Raw genomic sequence first — 23720 nt, 5'->3', positions numbered from 1 at the left:
GTTAACTCAACCTGTGACATCACAGGTACCAGACTTCACTCCATCAAGGACATCTACAAGAGGCGGTGTCTCAAGGAGTAAATCACAAAATTCTGTGGACACCGTGGATGAAGTAAAAACATACAATGCTGGAGAGACTCAACAGGTCAAACAGTGTCCTTTATGCAGCAAAGGCTACATAACCGACATTTCGGACTTGAGCCCTTCATCAAAGTGTGGGAAAATGCCAACAGGCGTCTGAACAAAAGAGTTGGGAGGGAGGAAGAGGGGTTGCCATAAGTGGAGAAAGGAAGCTGCTGAGAAAGACTCGCTGAACTTCTCCAGCATTTTGTGTTTTTACTCTATTCTGAAAGACCCCCAACCCCAAGGCCATGCTCTCCACTCTGCTACCACCGTGAAAAGTTACAGGAGTCTAAAGATAAGTACTCAGTGGCACAAGGATGGTTTCTTCCACACTGCCTTCAGATTCCTAAATGATTGATGAAACTTTTCGTGCACAATTAAAAAAAAATTTTTGCAAGGTGGTTTATATGAATGTGGCACTGTGATACGCTGCTACAAAACAAGGAATTTTGTGACTGTTCATAACAATAAATTCTGATTCTGAATTGGGACACTGACAGACCTCAGCACTGGAATAGTGACATCTTCAGCATTGGGAAGCTGATCCCTCAGCATTGGGACACAGATCCTTCAGCTTTGGGAAGCAGATCCCTCAGCATTGGGACACAGATCCCTCAGCATTGGGACACTGATTCCCTCAGCATTGGGATGCAGATCCCTCAGCATTGGGACGCAGATCCTTCAGCATTGGGATGCAGATCCCTTAGCATTGCGACGAAGATACCTCAGCATTGGGACACTGATCCTTCAGGATTGGAACGCAGATCCCTCAGCATTGGGAAGCCGATCCCTCAGCATTGGGACACAGATCCTTCAGCTTTGGGAAGCAGATCCCTCAGCATTGGGACACAGATCCCTCAGCATTGGGACACCGATTCCCTCAGCATTGGGAAGCCGATCCCTCAGCATTGGGACGCACATCCTTCAACATTGGGACGCAGATCCTTCAGCATTGGGATGCAGATCCTTCAGCATTGGGAAGCAGATCCCTCAGCATTGGGACGCAGATCCCTTAGCATTGGGACGCAGATCCTTCAGCATTGGGACGCAGATCCCTCAGCATTGCGACGAAGATACCTCAGCACTGGGACACTGATCCTTCAGGATTGGAACGCAGATCCCTCAGCATTGGGAAACTGATCCCTCAGCATTGGGACGCAGATCCTTCAGCTTTGGGAAGCATATCCCTCAGCATTGGGATGCAGATCCCTCAGCATTCGGACACAGATCCCTCACCATTTGAACACAGATCCCTCAGCATTGGGAACTAAGATTCTTCAGTACTGGGCACAGATCACTCAGCATTAAGACATGGACATCTTTCAGCATTAGGACACCAAGATGTCTTAGTATAGGGACTATGGGACCCCTCACCATTGGAACATGGAGATCTCTCAGCATTGGGAGACTGTGATCTGCTCTGTCCACGAGACATGGAGACAACAGCCAAGGACCTCCTAGTTGCCCACAACCAATTCCACACCCCACTGCCACACTGTCATGCCTGTCTGTGAATTCATGTACTGCCAAAGTGGTGGAACACACCAAATATTCCATAGAACAATTCAGCCTCCACCACCATCTCTGACAAGGCATTCCAAGCACCCACAACTCTCTGTGTAATTCACTCCTGTCGCCAACATGAAGTTGACGTCTAATTTCCATTAACACTGCCCACCACCACGAGTCTCATTTTCTCCCTCATCCCTCTGTCTTCCTTCCTCCAACTCCCCACCCTTTCCTCCTATCTGAGAGCTACCTTTCAGCCCTCTGCTCTCTCCCTATCACTTCTCAGCTTCTCTCACTTCTATCCCCCTACCTGTATCTACCTATTACTGTTTACCTGTTAGCCTGAGCTCCTCCCCCTTCCCCTTCCTCTCCCTCTCCCCATCTTTTTATTGGAGTATCTGCCTGATTTCTGATCATCCTAAAGAAGGCCTGAAACGTCAATGGCCTTTTACTTCTCATGAATGCTGTGTGACCTGTTAAGTTTTTCCAGCACTTTTGAGCAGTTCCTAGCCAGCCTTTGTGGATGACTGAAATTATTGGTCTACTTTAACATTGACTCAGAATCTGACCACAGATATTGTATCCCTGGGTTGCTTTGCATGCACCAGCCATCCCTACCTGAATCGCCTTTCTCACCAATGGCACCGGGAATTCCATCAAGACCTCTAGAGCCTTTGTCTCCGGGAATCCCTGGACCTCCTGCCAGCCCTGTTGAACCTGCAGCAAAACAAGGGATGCATCCAATGACACCTGAGAACAATGCAGCGGAAGATAGCCAGGATGCTCTGAAGGTGCAAGCCAATGTAGACCTCCACTTTGCTCTTCTGAAATTGGCCATAAGCACAGGAGTGGTCTTCTAGGCATCAGGGGTCTCCAGCGCTTCAGGATTTTGAAAGTGGAGTGCATGTTATCCAGAAGGTAGTCATGGAGAAGGGTTGGGGGATATTCCTGAATTAGTCCTTCCCATTTTCCAAGCCAAAGGTATTTGTAGTGTCTCCAGTGTGAGGTGCATGGAAAGTTGCATTTAAATGGCTGTAGATGGTATACTTGCATACTGTAAGGTAAAACATCATGAGATGGGAATGTGTAGGGAGTTACCCTGTACAAGGCTGTAACAAGAAGGGGAGGTGTCCTTGTACTCCTGTTAGGTAAAACATCATGAGATGGACAGGGCTGTAACAAGATGTGAATGCATCCTTGTACTTACAAGATAAGAGAGACATTGATGGATTGAGAGGCAGGAAGCTAGCAGGGAAAGGATAGCAACAGTTTTAGTCATTGGACAAGTAATGATATGATGATGTTCTAAGCACATATCCAAGGGTATAAAAAATCACCATTTTGCTGATAACGGCAGAATGCATTCTCCGACTAACATGTTTAGTCGCAAGTGTTACAATCCGGTAATAAAGAACAAAGAACCCTGATTTCGACTCAGCCTGGTGTTTGTCTCACTCATTCATGAACAAAGCAGACCTAACAATACCCAGCAGAGCAATAAGGGAAGGGGTCATGTGACTTGCAGGTATCCCATCCTGCAATCAATCTCTTTACTCACCCAGTTCCCCACTGCGTTCAGACCTGAGAATCAGCTCCAAGGCCTGACCATAGCTCCTAGCCTAAGGGGCACATTTTTCTGTGGGTTTCAGCAAGGTTACATGAATGGTAGACCACTTGGCCCACAAGCCAATTCTAGCATTCACTCAAAGGATGGACCAAGTTCATTCCCAACAACTGAGATGGGAATAGGGCCAAAGCTAACAAATTCAAGGACCCATGATATGGTAGCCATGGATTAGGATAAAGGAACAAGCACGGGTTGAATGAGCCAAGTGACCTACTTGTGGGCTTGGAAGGGAAGACTAGCGTCACCCTATGGGTGGAATGGTGTAGGTACCTGGTTGTCCTGGACTTCCGCTAAAGCCATGATCCCCTGTGGCTCCAACATCACCTTTCCTGCCGGGCAGTCCTGGATTACCTGCAGAGCAAGAGAATGAGTCAAGACCCACCTTCACTCACTGCCATAGACCCCCTTCCCCACATATCTGAAGCCCTCAGCTTACCTGGGATTCCTGGTATGCCTGCAATCCCCTTTGTCCCCTTGGGCCCCATCGGGCCTGGAAAACCTGGCATGCCGGGTTCACCTTTCTCTCCAGGGTCACCTGAAAAACCTGGCAGACCTGGATGTCCCTGGACACACACAGAGAACCCAGTCAGTCATGGGCAACAAGAGGTTTGTAGAGGGATGGATGGTGAGCTGGGATGGAGAGGAGGGTGGTGAGGTGGTGGAGGTGAAATGAGTGGAGAGGGGAGGGTAGTGAGGTGCAGGTAGGTGAGGGGATGGATGAAAGAGGTTGGAGAGGAGAGGGTGGTGATGTGGGGAGTAGGTGAGAAGGGGGTTGTGAGGTGGGGTAGGTAAGATGGAGTGCAGGGAGGAGTGCAGTGAGGTTGGAGTTGGTGAAAGGGAGTGGAGAGGAGAGGGTGGTGGGGTGGGGTAGGTGAGAATGGTGGAGAAGGAGGCGGTGAGGTGAGGGTAGGGAAGAGGGAGTGGAGAGTGGGTAGATTGGAAGTAGTTGAAGTGGGTGGAGGGGTAGGGTAGCTGTGGGGGGTAGAGAGGTGAGAGTGGTTGAGGGGGTACCTGAGGTGGGTGGAGAGGTAAGGGTAGGTGAGATGATTGGAGAGAGGCAGTGGTGAGGAGGTGAAGGGAGATGGGAGTAAGTGATGGGCATGGGGGTTGTACAGAGGTGGAGAGAGATGGTGTTGGTAATGGGGTGGAGAAGTCTGAAGTGGGGTGATGAAAGAGGCTGGTGTGAGGATAGGTAAGGGGGCTGAAGAGGTGGAGAGAGCAGCAGGTGGGTGAGGAGGCTGGTGAGGAGGGGTGATGAGGATGTCAGTGAGAGGCGTGGAGAGGGGATAGAGGTCAGTGAGGATGGTTGATGAGGGGTAGACATAGTGATTGGTGTGTTGGTGGGTCGTGAGGGGGTCAGTGAGAGATGGTGGTGAGGATGGAGGGTTGTTGAGAGGAGATAGGAAGGAGAGGAAGTAAAGGGTTGGTGAAAGAGGTGGTGGGGGTAATGAGGGAGTGGGGTTTAGGGAGTAGGGTTATTTGGAAGGGGGTGGTGAATGGGTGGGGGGGGTATTGTGGAGGGTTAGGGGGTGTTAAAGAGAGGTGGTGAGCAGGTGAGGGGGTAGTGCAGAGGGTTGGGAAGAGGGGGTGGGGAGGAGCACCATTATGCAGCTCCCATACCCATCCACAGGTCAGGACAGAACTACACTGAGTGGTGACTATGATTAGGAACCATAGGTGGAGGTTTCCTGGGAACAATAGGATCAAACAGTCAAGACCACTGATGGAGAGGCTCCTCCATGCTCCTCTGGGCTGGCAGAGGCATCAGGTCTTCCCTCTCTCAACCATCATGGGGGCACACTCACCTTTTGACCCTGGTCACCTGGGATCCCATATCCTGGTGGGCCCGGATCTCCCTTTTCACCCTTGTCACCACGTGGGCCAGTAAAGCCAATATTCCCCGGCCGACCTGGAGATCCAGATTGACCAGGATGTCCTGAGACACCTGAGAAGGGAACACCAAAATGTGAGCATCTCAATGGTCTGGCATATGTGAGATCTCAGAACTCTGCCACTCTTCTGATAGAATTCCTATTCTCCAGTTAATCTCCTTGCTCCTGTTTGGCCTGGTTTGGGAGCTGAAGTCATGGCAGGAGACCAGAGCTCCTAAGCTCAGGAGATGGACCTTCTCTGATCAGGGAGGACCACAGACCCTTCCCTCACTCTGCCTGTGGATTGACTCAGTTGTTGTGGGGTATTTGAACTTTCAAAAAACTTTTAATAAGGCCCCACGTAAGAAATTGGTTAAAGAACATGACATAGGATTATAAAACAAGGTATATTATTAGTGAATATTATCCACCTTGTGCAATTATAATCTTTTAATTTAATTCAATTTTAATTTAATTTACAGTTATAATTTTTCTGGTGCATGACAATACCCTTGTTATCATTGGAAGTGATGTACTGACATCATTTCAAAGAAAACTGGTTGGTAGGCAGGAAGCAGAACATGGTAATAAATGGGTCCTTTGAAAGTGGATTCCCATGTAGGTGGTGGTGGTAAAGAAGGCTTTTGGTAATGCTGGCCTTTATAAATCAAAGAATAGAATATAGGAGCTGGGATGTGATGTTGAGACTGTTCAAGGCATTGGTGAGACCTAATTTGGAATACTGTGTGCAGTTCTGGCCCCCAAATTATAGGAAGGATATCAATAAGGTAGAGAGGGTGCAGAGAAGATTTACTAAAATGTTGCCTGGATTGCAGTATCTAGAATACAAAGAAAGAAATAGTAGACTGGGTCTTTATTCATTGGAGCATAGAAGGTTGAGGGGGGATTTGATTGAGGGGTGTAGATAGAGTAGTTGTAAATAGGCTCTTCCCCTTGAGAGTAGGTGAGATTGGAACGAGGGGTCATGAGGTGAGGGTTAGGGGCAAAAGTTTAGAAGTAACATGAAAGGGAGCTTCTTCACTTAGAGAATGGTGGCTGAGTGGAATGACCTTCCGGAAGAGGTGGTTGCAGCAGGGTCAATTTTGTCATTTAAGAAAAAATTGGATAGGTGCATGGATGGGAGGGACTTGGAGGGTTATGGGCAGGGTGCAGGTAAGGAGATCACTTAAATCAGAAGGGACTAGAGGGGCCGAGATGGCCTGTTGCCATACTGTAATTGTTATATGGTTATGGTTATATGTATCATATATTTTGTTGACCTCAACAAAGAATTGAAGGTAATATTTCTGTTTTCTAATGACACTAAGCTGGGTGACAGTGTGAGCTGTGAGGAAGATTCTAAGAGGATGCAGGGTGACTTGGAAGGATTAGGAGAATGGACAATTATATGGCAGATGCAGTCCAATGAGGAGATCCATTTTGATGCAAATAATAGGAAGGCAAATTATTATCTGAATGGTGACTTTAGGAGAAGGGGAGGTGCAATCAATGAGACCTGGGTGTTGTGGTGCACCAGTCATTGAAGGGTGGAATACAGGTACATCAGCTGGAGAAGCTAGCAAACAGTGTGTTGGCCTTCTTAGCGAGAGGTTTGGAATGTAGAAGCAGGGAGGTTTTACTGCAGTTGTTTAGGGCCTTGGATGAGGTCACACCATGTGAATTGTGTACAGTGCGGTCTCCTAATCTGAGGAAGGACTTTCTTGCTATTGAGGGGATGCATCGAGGCTTCACCAGGCTGATTTCTGGGATGGCAGGACTGTTGGATGAAGAACGACTGGATCGATCAGTGTTATAATCATTGGAATTTTGAGGAATGAGAGGGGATTCATTGAGAAATATTGACATGTTAGATGCAGGAAGAATGTTACTGATTTTGGGGAAGTCCAGATCATGGGTCCAAGGATAAAAGGGAAGCCATTTAGGAGTGAGCTGAGGAGAAAAATCTTCATTCAGGGAGCCGTGAACTTGTGGAACTCCCTGCCACAGAAAGTTGTTGAGGCCATTTCATCAGATATATTCAAAAGGGAGTGGAATATGATCTTTAATAGTAAAGGGATCTCGGGGAAGGGAGAGAAATCAGGAACAAGGTACTGAAATCAGATGATCAGTCTCAAAAGGCTGAATAGCCTTCTGCACCACATGGACCCATTCCTACTGCAGCTTATGGATGATGTCCCTGTTCTAGGACCCAAGTAGGTGATCAACAAAGCAGCATCCTCTGTGAAAAGGCACTGAGGAAGTGCCACAATGTGGGAGGGGCAGTACTGAGGGAGTGTCACACTGTGGGATGAAGGAGAGGCTGCATTGTTGGAAACACCTCTTTAGAACCAAGGTGCCACAATACTGAGTTGAAGTGACCAAGGGAAGTTCCCACCACTAACATGGTCATTGTTTGGAGCTTATATCAAATCTGGTCTGTAAACTGTTGTGGGATCTATCTCTGCACGTGGCAAAATGTTTCATCAATTGCAATGTTTCCTTCTTGGGCATGTCCTTTGCATTGGTAGAAGGCAATAATTGTGGATGTTTCTTTGTGCTAGTACAGAACAGTTGGGCAGAACTCCAGAGCTGAAAAGTGACCAGAGATAGGGGAAGGAGCCTGAGTCTCTTGAATGTCAACATCTGGCAGAATTACCTGGGAGGCCCATTTCTCCAATTGATCCTTTCTCTCCAGGGACACCGATGGATCCTGGTTGTCCTGGGATTCCAGGATCGCCCACAGGCCCTATCCAAGGATAAATTTTTTATCATTACTTATGGAACCTTTACTTCTGGCTGTGTTCACTCTTTCTAGGCCACCACTGGGCAAGATCTGGCTTCTCATTGCATTGCCACAGTCCATTTGTGGGTCTTGTGGCTCAAACCTTTCAACAGAGGAGAGGACCTGCACTGGAACCCTTTCTGTCATCCCCTCTCTGACCCAGTGGTCAGAGAAAGAGGCCTTGGATCAATCGGTCAGGTCAGCAAGTTCCCACAGTGGGCATATCCAGCAGGTTTGGGCTCTGGATGGTTGAAGACTCTCCATGATGAGGGTTGGCTCCCACCACTTACCAGCACGTGCACTGCCTGTTCCCCCCACCACAGTCATGCACCAAACTTTCTCCTCTACACATTGGGATATCCTGTGAGGTAACAGCCAAGAGAAACAGTCCAGGTTCCTTTTTGCCCCATCTCTCCTCCTCTTTCCTTCCCCCTCGCCCTGTTCCCCATCTTATTCTACTCCTTACCCCTCTGTTTTTCCCCTTCTCCTGCCTCCCTTCTTCTGCCCCTCTTTTTCTTCGACCTCTCCTTTCTCTTTCTGCCCTCTTTCGGTTTTCCCCTTTCTCTTCTGGCATGGTGCTGTCTCTCTCCAAGATTATACCACTTGAACTTTTTAAATGTCAACTTTCAGCCTTGCTTAGGGGAAGGGGCTTAGAATTTATCCTTTTCCCCCCAGTTATATTGTATGATGATGTTTGTGCTATTGTACTTTTGAATTTCTACATATGATCATTATAATTTTTTTACTAGTTCTGTCATATTATAATTGTATTGTTCATTATTTATTGAATAAATTTCAATAAAAATATTTTTAAAAGAAAAAAATCTTTCTTAAAGTAAAATTGAATGCTGCTACTGCTGGAACCAATTCTGAGTGCAAGATTCCAGGGATGAGGATGAGGGTCCAGTGAGAATCCTGCCCAACCACTCGTCCATTTCACATTCTACTCCTTACCTGGCTTTCCTGGTAATCCTGGCTCACCATCTTTTCCTGGCAACCCGGGTTCACCAGGGACACCTTGGTGCCCCTTGCTTCCTGGAACGCCAGACCTCCCTGGGGATAAAATGGTCAGAGGTCAAGAAGATGGGACCAGGAAGGGGCACAAGTTGCTATTGTGTGCATGGAATCGCTGGCAAGAGAGCTAGGGATTGCAGGTTAGTTGGTCAGTCAGGAGAATCTTCCACCGAGTCAGCAACGTGGAACTAATGGCTTCCTTGACTGCTGTCATTTGTGGTTCAGTGGCTGATGCACTCACCTCTGAGTCAGACCACAGTTCAAATCCCACTCCAGGCACAAACGCAGAAATCTAGGCTGAGGCTGATGGAATGTTGAGGGAGTGCCATGCTGGAGGAGGGGCAGCACTGATGTGGGGTTGCAGTTGGGGTTGGCAAAACTGGCCATTCACGGGGCGAGGCGGAGGGTGGTCGAGGGGGTGGGGAGAGCTGTCTGCCTACTCGTCTTTCAGGGTTACGTCTGGGCTTGTGCAGTGTTGGAACAGGAACACACGGTGTCTGAGGGAATGGTGTCCAAGTTCAAGCCCCCAGGGGATCGCGTGTGTGGTTAATGACGAAAATATGCGTTTTAATTTGATGTGTAATAGAGAGGTTGTTACCACATGCTATGGTGGTTTTTGGTTTTAGTTCTGTATGTGTTTTATGTTTGTAACACAACTGTATTATAGTTGAATAAAATGTGTATGAAGGAGTGTTACAGTGAATCTCACATAAATATTTAATTTAGACCATCAGCACTCTGGGATGGATGTCAGACATCTAGTAGCATTGTCAATGTATCTCATGGTCGTTTACATTTATTTGTTAAGTAAAATCAGTCGAATGTGAATCAGGATCCCATTTCTCTCCTGTCTCATTTGGACCAACCTCAATCGCTCAGTGTTTCTGTAACCTTCAGCGTACAGCCTGGAGATAGATACACATCAGCATTGCAAATTCTGAAGTGGAGGGAATAATTCCAGTTACACACACGAATATATGTGGCCCATATGTCCGGCCCAACGTGTCCTGTGCTGTGCTTACCTGGTTCCCCAGACTCCCCCTTCTGGCCTTTCATCTTCTCCATTTCATGTTTGTTCAGCACACCTGGTTTTCCCATCAGACCAACTTCCCCCTTTCTGCCTGTCTCACCTCTGTCCCCTCGGGCGCCAGTGTTTCCTGGCAAACCTGGATCACCTGCGGAGACAAAGCACTTTGGTCAGCATCGCCATCATATCTCAGCTGACCCAGTTAGTGTGAAGCCCTTGCAATAAGGGCAAGCACTGACCTTTAGCACCAGTTCCTCCCACACTCCCTGGAACTCCAGGGAAACCTTGGCTCCCAGGGGAACCCATGACTCCCATCTCTCCTTTCAGACCTACAATAAGTGGAGAGAGATCAGAACGTTAGTATGTGCAACATTACAAATGACAAGAAAAACATGGGGGTAGGGGTTCCATATTCCATCTCAATGATAGGAGGGTCCCAACTGTAGACTTACCATCCTGGTGGCCATTAGGGAGAAGATTCAGGCTAACATTCAATGTTGGAACCACAGAGAGGGTCCAAGGTGACAGAAGAGTAACATGGGTTGAGATTTGTCCTTTTCCCGGTTCCAGAGACTCAAACTGCAGGCCTCCAGCATTCTGGGAACCCATCTCTTAATGTTTTTAGGATTTGAGGAGATTGTCAAAACACATGTCTGTGTGGATTTTCTCCCACCATTCAAAACATACCGGAGGTGTAGGTTAATAGGATGTACCATGCTGTATATCTAAATTAAAAATTAAAGTAAATCAGCTTGGTTAAAGTGGGATAAACTCCCAACTCACTGGTGGTAGCAAACAGGCTGATGAAAGGTTACACAGGGACTTCTCATGGAAAGATGGACTGTTTTGGGAGGAAGAATAACCAATACAAAATAGATGGGGATACAGGACAAGAGACCTCTCAGTCCAATGTGAATGGCAGGGCCTTGAATAGTGTTGGAGAAGAGAAAGGCACATAGGCCCCCTGAAGATAGCATCAGCGTGGTGAAGAAGACATTTGGCACTGAGAACAACAGTGATTCAGTACAAGGTGTTAGTGAGACCACACTTAGAGAAGTGTGTGCCGTTCTGGTTTAAAGTTATAGGAAGGATATTGATTAATTGGGATGAATGCAGAGGAAATACACCAGGATGTTGCCAGGACAGGAAGACTTGAGTTAAAGGGTGAAGTTAGTTGGGCTGGGTCTTTATTCCTTCGAACATAGGAGGATGAGGGGTGATTTTATAGAGGTTTATAATACCATGGATAAAGTGAAAGATCACAGTTTTTTCCCCTAGGTTGATGATTCTAGAAATAGAGGGATAGGTTTCGGATGAGAGGGGAGAGATTAAAGAGAAATCTCTTATCGAAGGACATTTTTACCCAGGGAGCAGATCATATCTGGAACAAGCTGTCAGAGGAAGCTATAGAAATGGGTACAATATAGTGATCCTTATATTTGGACATTTATGGATTGAAAGGGTTCAGAGGTTATGAACCAAATCAGGCGAATGGGACTTGTCCAGAATGCAACTGGATGAGTTGGGCTGAAGGATCTGCTCCATGCTGTGTGACCACCCCCTCCCCGCCCACCCCGATCCCTTTTAGGGATTGGGGAACGTGGGTTAACAGGTCTTTGAAGAGGATGGGGCAGATCAACACTAGAAAACTCTGGTCAGGCCCTAGTTGGAGGGCTGGGATATTATAATCTGAATGAAATGTGAAGAGGTTTACTCAAGACATCACAGGACAACTGGAGAAACTGGGATCCTCCCTTTGCAACTGGATCCTCGATTTCATTAATTTCAGACCCAAGAAATGTTAATCGCCACATCACCTACCCCAAAGGCTCTACCTCTATTCCCAGTACACTCAGGACCATGTACCCAACTATGGTTCCAACTCAGTCGATAAATTTCCCGATGGCACCACTGTTGTTGGCCGAATAACTGAAAATGATGTCAGAGATGGAGATCGAGAATCAGGCTCCAGAACAACAGTCTTGGCTCTCAACGTCACCAAGAACAAAGAGCTTATTGTTGATTTTAGGAAGGAGTGGCCAAGGTGCAATGCAACTGTTATTGCTGATGGGATGGAGGTGGAGAGGGTTAGAGCCTTCAAGTTCCCAGGAGCCATATTTCAGACAGCAATCAGGCTTGTGAACCTCCCGGTACAATCCTAACCATACCTATAAACTACTCTGGAACCATCAAGAGATCTGGCTGCACTACTGAAACATTACTTATTTTGCACTTAGTTCTATTTATTATCTCTTTTTCTGTGTTGGTTTATTGTGGTAATTTAAGATATAATATTGTAGTTGATGTATTTTTGTATTTGTGCAATGGCAGTTAGTCTGAATTTCAGTACATCTGTAGATGGCATTCACAGCATTTATATGACAACAAACTCTCATCATTATCATTGCTGCCATCATCATCTCTCCCTCGAACAGGAAAGGTGATTTATTGGTGTTGTCCAAAATTAGGAAAGGTTTTGCTGGAGTAGATAAAGAATGGCTGTTTCTGGGAAGGGGAGGGTAAGTGTCCAGAGGATGGGAATGGCTATGATCTGGAAGAAGCTGTCTGAAAGGGAGAAAGTGGATTCAACAGCAACATTCAGAGGGAACTGGGGAAAAAAAATACTGGAAAAAGCAAGGAATGAGAGTCTGATAGAAGACTCTTTCACAAAGCCAGCACAAGCTCTGCAGCCAAATGGACACCCCTTGCTGTTGTCAGTTTCCGGTATCTTGGATTTGACTTGGGGTTGATGTGCATTGCAAGCCAGAACTTACCTTGTAATCCTGGAGTGCCATCTCTACCTGGCAGCCCAACCTGGCCTGGAAAACCTGGGGGGCCAGGGAGACCCTTTGGCCCCATCAACCCCTTCTCTCCCTGTGGACCTGGAATGTCCAGTCCTGGGAAACCAGGATCTCCTTTGGTTCCATGGGGTCCCATGTGTCCTTTGAATAGAAAGAATAATTATTAGCATCAATCATTAACTTTCCTCACAGTTTTGCATGGATAAAAATTAACAGTTGTCACAATTTATTGTCCTCCATCTCATCCCTCTTTCTCAATCCTTCATGTATTATTCTTTCATTCATTCCCTGTCCCTTCTTGATCTGGTCTGATTTCCTCCAACTATTCTCTTGCTTTCCTTGCACTTTGGGTCTTGAAATACTGATTGAACATATGTAACCAATGGCAGTGATTTAGAGAGAGATCTTGGGAGTCCAAGTTCATAGCTCTCTGCTTAATGAAGAGAAATGTGAAGAAGACATTTAGCTTGTTGTGTTCAGAATCTGGGGAAAAGAGTTTGGATGTGGTTTAGCCACTATTGTGTATGGTTCTGATCCCCACACTACAGGAAGGATGTGGTAGCATTAGAATGAGTGCAGAAGAGCTTCACCAGGAGAGTAATTGTTCTAAGGAGAGATTCGATAGCCTGGGATTATTCTCACTGGAGTACAGGACACTGAGGGTTTTTTTATTTTAATTATGAGGGGATAGATATTCCCAGGGAGTGAAGTCTAAAAATAGAGGTAAACAAGGAAATCTGCAGACGCCAGGGTCCAGCACTGTACACAAATGTGCCATAGAAACTCAGCAGGTCATGTAGACTCCGTAGGAAGAAAAGAGCAATGTTTTGGGCATTCAGTAGTGCTGACAATCAGAGAGACAGATGCCTGAAGGAAAAGGTGGGGCAGAAAGGAGAAGGGGAAGGGAAAAGGGAAAAGGGAAGGGACAGATGCGTCTGCCTGATTTTCGGCATTGCTGAAAGAAGGGCCCAGACCTATTACTTGCCATGGATGCGGTGTGACTTGCAGAGTTTCTCTAGCACTTTTGTGTATTGCACTAAAACTAGAGGGTATAGGTTCAAGGTGAGAGGGGAAAGGTTGAAAGTGGACCTGAAGAGTAACCATTTTTCAGGAGCCAAGGACAAACTGGTAGAGGCGGCTATCATCAGAGCATTTCCAATGTTTTTTGACCCAATACGTGTATAAGAAAGGAATAAAGAGATTTGGGCAAATGGGATTAGTGTGAATGGTCAGCGTGGATGAGAAGAAGCTGTTTCTGTGCTGTTTGACTTTACGACTCAATGATTATGTCTGCTCCTCTCTCCACGGGATTGTATTCCAGCAGACTGTTGCCAGTTCACATCCTGATCTAGGGTCCTGAACTCAAATGTCCAACAGTCCCACTGGAGAACTGAGGAAGGAAGGTGCCAAACTGAGGCCTTGCCCTCCCACCCTTCCCCCAGCACCTCAGCGAGGAGGAGCTGGTAAGTTCTCCATCAACCCTAGTGAATATTTGTCTCTCAGCAGACCTCAGGGAGGGGCAGGAGGTGCTTGCTGCATGTAATGACTTTGTTGTGTCAGAACCGCTTGCACAAGAGACACAGGTGACCTGCTGAGCTGATGCCATCGATGCCACAGATGGGTCACCCACTTGGACCTACCGCCTGGCCCTGGTGGTCCTCGAGGTCCTGGCTTGCCGGGCTGACCTGGTGCCCCAATTCCTGGTGGTCCAGGGGATCCAGGTTCACCTGGGGAACCTGCTGGACCCACATTGCCTGAAAGAAGAAAGAGGCCAAACAGAGACATGAAGTGGCTTATGGTGGTGGGGAAGGTGGAGTGGGGTGACAAAGACTAGACGTGACCATCTGGGGGTGACAGCATCTGGAATGGTTACAGTGACCTGGCGGGGTGGGGGAGACAGAGTCCAGAGGGTGACAGTGTCCGGGGGGGGAGGGGTGACAGTGTCCAGGTGAGGGGTGACAGTGTCTGGGGGAAGGGTGACAGTGTCTGGGGGAAGGGGTGACAGTGTCTGGGGGTAGGGGTGACAGTGTCTGGGGGCAGGTGACAGTGTCTGGGGGAAGAGTGACAGTGTCTTGAGGAGGAGTGAAAGTGTCTGGGGAGGGGTGACAGTATCTGGGGGAAGGGGTGACAGTGTCCTGTGGAGGGATAATAGAGTCTGGGGAAGGGGTGACAGCGTCTGGGGGCAGGTGACTGTGTCTGGGGGAGGGGTGACAGTCTCTCGGGGAAGGTGACAATGTCTGGGGAAGGTGACAGTATCTGGCGGAGGGGTGACAGTGTCGGGGAAGGGGGTGACAGTGTCTTGGGGAGGGGCGATAAGATTCTGGGGAGGGATGTCAGTGTCTGGGGGAGGGTGACAGTATCCCGTAGGGATGACAATGTGGAGGGGTGATAATTACAGGGCAGGGGTGACAGGGTTTCGGCTTGCTGGCTGTTCAAGAGACACCCCCACCCCTTTCTCCTCCCCAGCTCCCTCGAGCTCTCCTTCACCACCCCTCACTTACCTTTACTGCCTTGCAAGCCAGGATGTCCCGGTCTTCCTGGTCCGCCCGGAAACCCAGGAAGTCCTGTGTCCCCTTTGGGTCCTGCAACGCCGTTCAGCCCTGGGGTGCCTGGAAGCCCCTGAGGGCCAGGTAGTCCCATTCCTGGCACTCCCTGCACTCAGAGAGAGAGTTGGACAGCTAATGTCAGACAATGCGGTGGGGGGGTGAGGGGGGAGAGAGAGAGCTGTGGTGTTGGGGTATTTAATAAAGGAGGAGGGAGTGTGAGAAGGTTGGGGAATGAAGGTGAGAGGGAGAGTCAGAGGGTTGAGGGGGAGTGTGGGTGGGAGGGAGAGGTAGGGGAGTGAGGGTGGGAGGGAGAGGCAGAGGGGTGAGGGAGAATGAGGGTGGGAGGGAGAGGCAGAGGGTGGGAAGGAGAGGCAGAGGGGTGAGGGGAAGTGAGGGTGCGAGGGAGAGGCGGGGGAATGAGGGTGTGAGGGAGAGGCAGAGGTGAGGGAGAATAAGGGAGAGGCAGAGGGGTGAGGGGGAGTGAGAGTGGGAGAGAGAGGCAGAGGGCTGAGGGATGGTGAGAACAAGGGGGAGGCAGACAGATGTGGTGGGGAGTGTGTGAGGAAGAGGGAAGGATAGAAAGAAAGGGGAATGAGGATAGAGGTATGAGGGGCAGTGCTGAACCTGAGTGATGGAGCAGGTCTTGGGGAAGGGTGGATAGGGGGAGGAAAAGAGAGGTGCTGGGAAGATGGTACAGAGCTTTGGTTTCTAGGCAGGGGGACAATGAAGGGGAGGGAAGGAGGTGGTGCTATGCTGCTGGAGGGAGAATCCCACCACAGAGCATGGTCATAGGGGTAGGAATCAAAGATTCCTTGGTAACAGGGAGGGTGGAACTAGTGGACGGCTGACCTTCTCTCCCGGGGGTCCGACTGGCCCAGGTAGCCCATCATTTCCAGGCTGTCCAGTAAGTCCGGGAGGTCCTGGCTCTCCCCGAATTCCTTCCACACCTGCAGAAGTGAAGGGAGAGTGAGACCAGAATGTACGTACGTGTGTGTGTGTGTGTGTGTGTGTGTGTGTGTGTGTGTGTGTGTGTGTGTGTGTGTGTGTGTGTGTGTGTGTGTGTGTGTGTGTGTGTGTGTGTGTGTGTATAAACTGTACATGTGTGTGTTTTCACAGTGTTTTGAAATTCATGGTGTCATACTGATTTATCTATTCTGTTATTCTATCTTATAGTGTTAACCATTTATAGCATCATTGCCACTAACCTGGCTCCCACAAGGTTAGCCCTCTTCTGTTGTCTGAGGGACTTAACCATCAATCTCAATCCCTCAATGCCCAGTAATGTCAAGGCTCTAGGCCAGCTATTCTCAACCTTTTTTTGGATGTGGTGCCCTGAGAGGAACTATGACTAGGACTTTTGCATCCCTCTCCACACTGCAAATCCACTGTACATAATTAAGATTTGGGGAATGCACGTACGCCTGCCGATATTTTGTCATTCCTCGATGAAGGGCTCAGGCTGGAAACATTGGTTATATATCTTTATCTGTGCTATATAAAGGACACTGTTTGACTTGCTGAGTTTCTCCAGCACCGTGTTTTCAAGTGCACGGTTATAGTGTGGGAGGTCCGTGTGCATTGCCGTGCATGGGGAGATGCATGTTTGGGCAACGTGGCATGTGTAGCTGCAATGGGTATTTGTACTGGGAGTGCAGTGACTGTGTGGTGGGTTTGTGCGTGCTGATAGTGCAGTTACAGGACAGGCATGCATGGCTACAGTGTAGAGGGTATGCAGTTTTGGTGCATCGTGCCTGATACATGCATGAGACGTGAGTGGTTACGGTGCAGGGAGCAGATGCAGTGTGCATTCAGTTACGATATTGCAGCAGGTTACATGATAATGATATTGTGTTCACATGGTTAGTGTTCTGATATGAAGGTACAATACAGGGGATGTGTTGTGTTTATGGATTCTGGTGTGGTTACCATCCAAGTTTTGTGGCTATGGAATGAGATTACAATTTGGTGCAGGGTAAGTGAAATATTTTTTAAGAAGATACTCCAAAGTACTCGACACCATGTATATTTGGTTTGATAATTGGGGGAACCAAAGTAGGGTGATCTGAACTGAAAGCTCCAATTTCATTGAAGCAACATTATCTGGTGGTCCTGTCATAATTTAGGTTGGATGAAGTTAAAATGAATAAAACGTGGATGAGATCCATCAGATACTGTGTGCAAGGAAACCAGACGGTCTAGTCATTGATTTGGTTCCGGGGCTTGCCAGCAGGAAAAGCATGGGCTGGTGGAAATATCACAAGACATCAGGGACACATTGAAGATAGTTATAAGCACTTTACAGTGTTGGGGAATACAGTTTCACTGTTGGAGTGTACTGTGTACTGTCATAGTGTGATGTGTATCACCATGGTGTACCATGTCCTGTTGTGGTGTGATGTAAACCGTTGTGGTGTACTCTGTACCATCGTGGTGTACCGTGTACTGTCATGGTGTGATGAAAATCATTGTGGTATACCATGTACTGTCATGGTGTACTGTGTACTGATGTGGAAGTAACATGTACCCTCGTGGAGTATCGTATACTGTCATGGTGTACTGTGTACCATCATGGTGCACCGTGTACCGTTGTGATGTGATGTCTACCATCATGGTGTACCATGTACCATCGCAGCATGGTGGAGTGTGTACTGTTGTGATGTACTGTGTACCGTCGTGGTGGAGTGTGTACTGTTGTGATGTACCGTGTACCATCATGGCGGAGTGTGTACATCATGGTGCAGGGTGTACTGCCGCGGTGCAGGGTATACTTTCATGGTGTAGTGTGTGCCATCATATAGCACAGGATGCTGTATACTGTCGCAACACAGAGTGTACCATTGCAGTGCTGAGTGTAGCATTGTGCCAGGCATTACCTTTAGGCCCAGTTGGGCCTGGAAATCCTATCCCAGGCAGGCCGGGATCTCCTTTTGGTCCAGTGGCTCCCTGAGGGCCAGGGAACCCCGGCTGCCCAGGGTCACCTGTTAAGAGTGTCAACAAACATTTCAGCATCAGTCCAGCCAACAACAGCATTATTCACCTGTTACACAGTGCTACAGACCAATCTCACACGTTGTTACTCACCTGTCACAAAACAGCTTTGCACAGACACACCATTACTCACCTCTCACACGTGTTACATATCAATCATACGTCATTACTCATCCCACGTAAAACAGTGTTACACACCTCTCATAAAACCACCTAACAGTGCTACACACTGTTCACATTTCACATTCAAATGTTACTCATCTCTCACCGTCTGAAACATAAAACACGACAGCTCACCGCACACATATGTTGTTACTCATCTCATACAACTGCTACAGGCCAATCACATATTGAAGGGGGAAAATTATAAGGGGAACATGAGGGAAAATTTCTTTAAGCAAAGGGTGGTAGGGATGTGGAATGAGCTTCCGTCAGACGTGGTCGAGGCGGGATCATTGGTTACATTTAAGGATAGACTGGATTGTTACATGGAGAGGAGAGAACTGGAGGGGTATGGACCGTGTGCTGGTCAGTGGGACTAGGAGGGTGGGAATTTGTTACAGCATGGACTAGTAGGGCCGAACTGGCCTGTTCTGTGCTGTAAGTGGTTATATGGTTACTCATCTCCCATACAACTATGTTACACACCCCTCATTCACGCCATTTGCTGAACAATGTTACACATCACTGATACAGCACAATGTTACACATCACTGATACATAATAGCGTTACACCTTTGACTGCCACTGATGGGCAATAATGTAATGTACATACTGCTGATGCACAACAATGTTGCACACCATAGACATACCGCTGATAGTGTATATACTTGTGTAATAGTCAAGTTTTTTTGAACAATTTATTTGGGTCAAATTGGGGGGTAAACTTTTACACGGGTCATATTTACCTGCGTCGTTCAAGGCATCAGGAGCTCAGATGGGTGGGTGGTTGGGGCCAAAAATAAGGGAGTCAACATTTACACAGGTCATATCGAAAATACACAATCTTTGGGCCAACAAAGGTGGGGTCAAGAATTACACGAGATTGACTATGACATGAGTATATACCATATGCATTGACACACAAGTGTTACACACTGCTGATGTACAACAACATTACACACCACTAACACACAATAATGTTACTCAGTAGTGACACACAATGGTGTTATACAGTGTTGAAGCACAACAGTGTTGCACCCTGTTGGCATACTCTCTGTATTTTTGGTCAGATTAATCCAATGGATTTTTCTCTATTTATGCTGTGGCATCCACTGACAGATAGACTGGAGAGGGTGACTTACCTCTGCTCCCGAGCTGGCCCTTCTCCCCCTTGGATCCTGGAGGGCCTGGTACTCCAATGGACTGTCCCATTTCACCTTTCAGACCTGTGGCAAAGAAGGTTAATAGAAGAAGGAGCAGTGAAAAGGCTGAGATTGGAGATTGGCTGTGATTTTGATGCTGGGTTATTGGGCCAAGTCTTGCCATGCTTGAAGAGAAAGTGAGAACCCCTTCTTCTACCCAAGCCCTGGAAAGCTTCAAGATTCTATTATTGCCATGTAATAAAACAGGTGTAATATTACACCAAATTTCCTTTAGGCTACCATAAAGTAGACGAAGATCACCATCAACACCAATTGCCCGAGTCAGAGAAAGAGAAGCCAAGGAGAGTTCCCCCAGTGTCACTGAGTGTCTGTAGATTCATCTCTTATGCTCTTGCAGCTTCCACAGCATCACAGCCTTTAGTCCAAACCACTGGCAACCTGCACTCCAGATTCAAACCTCTGAAATGATCAGGAAGTCTCAGCACCCTCTTCCCCTCTGGTTCCCACACCTGGTACACCTTCAGCCAGTCTCCAGCAGTCTCCAGCAACCCACAGCCTGGATCGAGTCCTTTGGCTGCAGTTACCAGCAGCCCGTAGCCTGCATGGGTTCCTTGCTTCAAGCCACCAGCAGTCCACCGCCGCCTGGGTGTCCTTCAGCCGTAGAGCCCCTCGCTGGTTCTCCACTGTGGTCACTGCTTCATGGCACAACTCCTATGTTGCTGCTTCCCAAGCGTGGCTTGTTCTCCCTGCTTTATGGTGCCCTCTGCCAGTCCTCCCCTTGTGGCCACTGCTGGTCATAGGCACCGCCATCTTGGGCCAGACCCTGCGGTCGCGAGATTTGGAGAAAACAAAACACCGTTGGCTCCTTTAACAGGCCAGTTAATGTCTGCACAGAGCTGTCGGCAGTCGGACTGTGCAGTTGGACCCCATGGGGGAAATGCTATTCCACTACCTGCAGGTGCACACCAATGGCAGCTCTGCCTTTTATTTCCCTCTCCCAAGCTCCCTCAAGCTCTGCTCTGCTGCCCTCTCTGACCATGCTCTCGCTTCACCGACACAACACCAGGATGACAGAATGCTCATTTGGCTTTCAACCTCACCCCTCCTGCCCTCCGTTATCCTCTAGAGCTCTCTGAGTTCACTTCCCTCGATCACCTGGTGGTCATCTGCTCAGACCCCTGAACCACCCCACGTCACCCTCTTCCTCCTCAAAACCTTACTCTGTGCTGCTTCAGAGCAGATGGCCCAGAACTGTCCCGGGCCAAGGTTTGGTCCTGTGAAAGGCTAGAGTGGGGAGCATCTACCCACGAGTGCTGGTGGCTGCTGTGGCTGGGGGGTGGGAGGGGGTGGTGGAATCTATGGTGAACTGCTTCTGTTCCACAGGAGAAGGGAAGGAACATCCCATTCTGGGCTAGCTCTTCACTGCCTCTCAGCCCGGCACACCACACCCCCACTGTCTGAAGCATAGAACACTACAGCACAGAAACAGGCCCTTCGCCCCATTGAGTCCACGTCAAACTATTATTCTGCGACTTCCCATTGATTTGCATATGGATCATTGCCCTCCACACATCTCGTATCCATACACCTCATAAATGTCAAAATCAAGCCCGCATTCACCACCTCCACTACATTCCATCTACATTCCACACTCTAACCACTCTCGACATGATGAAGTTCACCCTAATGCTGCGTTTAAACATTTCACCGTTCACCCTGAACCCATGTCTCATCCAACCTTGGTGGAAAAGCCCTGAGTGCACTGACTCTATCTATACCCCTCATAATTTTGTATAGCTGCATCAAATCTCCCTTCATTCTCCATGGAATAAAGCCCTAACCTGTTTAACCTTTCCCTTTGTCAGCTTCTCAGGTGCTGGCAACATCCTTGGATATTTTCTCTGCACTCATTCACTCTTATTGATATCTTTCCAACTGGTAGGTGACCAATATTGCACATAATATCTGGGTTGGGCATGGACAGCCGTGCCCATCAGTAGGGTGGCCAGATGTCCTGATTTAGGCTTTGGAGGTCTCTGTCCCGAGCCACCTTAAGCCGGACATTAATTTGTCCTCTGTTTGTGGGTGTAGGCCACACCCCCCCAAAATGGAGGGCAAGTTAAGGGTCAGAATCCGCAAAAAGGGAAGGGACACAGTTCTCATCTATCAATTTGTGGCGACCAGGGGTCCGAAGGCCGTGCACGGCCATGTTTCTTCTTGACCGCATGTGCCGGCCAGCATTCGTGAATGTGCAGTGGATTTGAGTGCCGGGGCCGGCCAGCATTGAGTGGTGGTCCCGCACACAGACGGGGAGGATTTGGGTCAGGAACGTTTATCGCAGGGCGTACTTGTGATGTGAATTATCTTAAATGATGTCGTTGAATGGAGTGTGTGGACTGTGATCTTTGAAGGAAGGTGAGTAACTCAGTTTTGATTCAATTTAAAAAAAAATTTATATTAGGTGTTCCTCTTTACTTTTGAAATGCTTAAAGAGAAACACATTAGAAAAACAAGACTTTTATCGATATTTGCGGAACAAGCAAATTATGTAAATAGGAGAGTTAACAATGTAACCAAGGCAAGTGCAGTGTGTGCCCACACACACACATGCACAAATGTGGGCACAGCATTTCCACTTTGTGCTCCTATATGCGCACAGCTTAAAGGGATGTCCCTCCATTTTGGACATTTGGAAATGGCTTCCCTATCAGCCAACCAGGTGTTTATCGTGTTCGATCTAATGCAGTTGTGGGCTGGGCACGCACCCACAGGTGACCGCTGTTGGCCAGCATTGCCCTTGATGCTGGGCTACACCTTTTCCCCTCACTAGTACAATTCCTCTGCTAGCTTGTGCTACCATGCCCCCACTCCCCTGCCCTGGCTGTGCCATGCCTAAAGCCGATGGAGCATTGGGAATGGAGGTGGATGATCAGTCCGCCAGTGGACATCACCATGGTTGCCAGGACCCACCCAGCAGGAAGGGCAAGTGAAGATATTGGACCTGAACTCACCTGGTGCCCCAGGTAAACCTGGTCGTCCTGGGAAGCCCTGGTTGCCTTTCTCTCCCGGTAAGCCTGGTTCTCCCACTCCTGGAGTGCCCGGAAAACCCTGGTCACCTGGTAGCCCCGGAATACCCTGGGATCCGGGCGCACCTGGTTCTCCCTTGAAGCCGACTGTTGCCTAACAGTTAGAGAGGACAGTTAACAGCTGGAGATGGATCCTTGCCCTTCTGACCCTAGCTGGAGGGACCCCTCCCTCCCATGCTGCCCAGAAGTGAGAGAGGAACTGGGGCTCTGAGGGCAGTGGGCAACGTCACAAGGTCCGTGCTGGGCAGTGAGGAGGCTGCTCACTGAGACAATTCAATTCTCAGCATGGTCCCTGACCTGTAGTTGCCAAAGGATAAAGATAACAATCACATTAATTTCTCCAGAGTAGGGGAATCTAACATCAGAAGGCAGAAATTTAAGGAGAGGGATTTAAAAGGGAATCAAGGGGCAAGGTTGGTTGGTGTGTGGACCAAGCTGCCTGAGAAAGTGATGGAGGTGGGAACAATTACATCATTTAAAGTACATTCAGACTGGTACATGGACATGAAAGGTTAAGATCAGAGCTTTTCAAACTTTTAACTTTTTCTTTCCGCTCACATACCCATTTAAGTAATCCCTATGTCATTGTTGCTCTCTGATAAGTAAGGGATTGCTTAAAGTCGGATGTGAGTGGGAATGGAAAGTTGAGAATCACTGCTCTAGGCCCAATTGTTACTAAAATATTTTGCTTGAGAAAAATTGTCATTGGCCCATTTCCTTTGGAGTTATGAAACCGTACACATAACAAGTCAATTAGGGACGATTAAAACAGTGGTTTTCAAACCTTTTTCCTTCCACCCACATCCCACCTTAAGCAATCCTTTACTAATTACAGAGCACCAATGGCATGGGAATACTTAAAGTGGGATGTGAGTGGAAAGAAAAAGGTTGAGAACCACTGGTTTAGAGGCTGAATGGAGGTAAATGGGGGCCAGGTCCAAGGTTGGTGGGGGGGGGGGGGGGGAAAGGCCAGCATGGAAGAGTTGGGCCAAAGGGCCTGTTTTTGTGCTGTGCCTCAGTT

The 23720-nt window shown here is 48.1% G+C and overlaps 1 protein-coding gene across 1 annotated transcript in view; it reads right to left on the bottom strand.

Annotated features, from left to right (window-relative positions):
* LOC138739044 (collagen alpha-1(IV) chain-like) overlaps nucleotides 1-23720 on the bottom strand; it is a 163400-nt gene that overhangs the window by 34808 nt on the left and 104872 nt on the right. Inside the window, exons 26-40 of the mRNA XM_069890427.1 lie at nucleotides 22625-22793; nucleotides 19593-19676; nucleotides 18174-18278; nucleotides 16150-16247; nucleotides 15256-15406; nucleotides 14395-14508; nucleotides 12728-12895; nucleotides 10193-10282; nucleotides 9949-10101; nucleotides 8867-8965; nucleotides 7787-7876; nucleotides 5065-5204; nucleotides 3696-3822; nucleotides 3530-3610; nucleotides 2251-2349 (exon numbers count right to left, since the gene is read on the bottom strand). Of these exons, the coding sequence (XP_069746528.1) occupies nucleotides 2251-2349; nucleotides 3530-3610; nucleotides 3696-3822; nucleotides 5065-5204; nucleotides 7787-7876; nucleotides 8867-8965; nucleotides 9949-10101; nucleotides 10193-10282; nucleotides 12728-12895; nucleotides 14395-14508; nucleotides 15256-15406; nucleotides 16150-16247; nucleotides 18174-18278; nucleotides 19593-19676; nucleotides 22625-22793 (1768 nt within the window). The remainder of the gene's footprint in view (nucleotides 1-2250; nucleotides 2350-3529; nucleotides 3611-3695; nucleotides 3823-5064; nucleotides 5205-7786; nucleotides 7877-8866; nucleotides 8966-9948; nucleotides 10102-10192; nucleotides 10283-12727; nucleotides 12896-14394; nucleotides 14509-15255; nucleotides 15407-16149; nucleotides 16248-18173; nucleotides 18279-19592; nucleotides 19677-22624; nucleotides 22794-23720) is intronic.

This window comes from Narcine bancroftii, chromosome 7, assembly GCF_036971445.1.
Source record: "Narcine bancroftii isolate sNarBan1 chromosome 7, sNarBan1.hap1, whole genome shotgun sequence".
NCBI classification, from domain to species: Eukaryota; Metazoa; Chordata; class Chondrichthyes; order Torpediniformes; family Narcinidae; genus Narcine; species Narcine bancroftii.
This window is presented reverse-complemented; position numbering and strand designations above follow the sequence as displayed.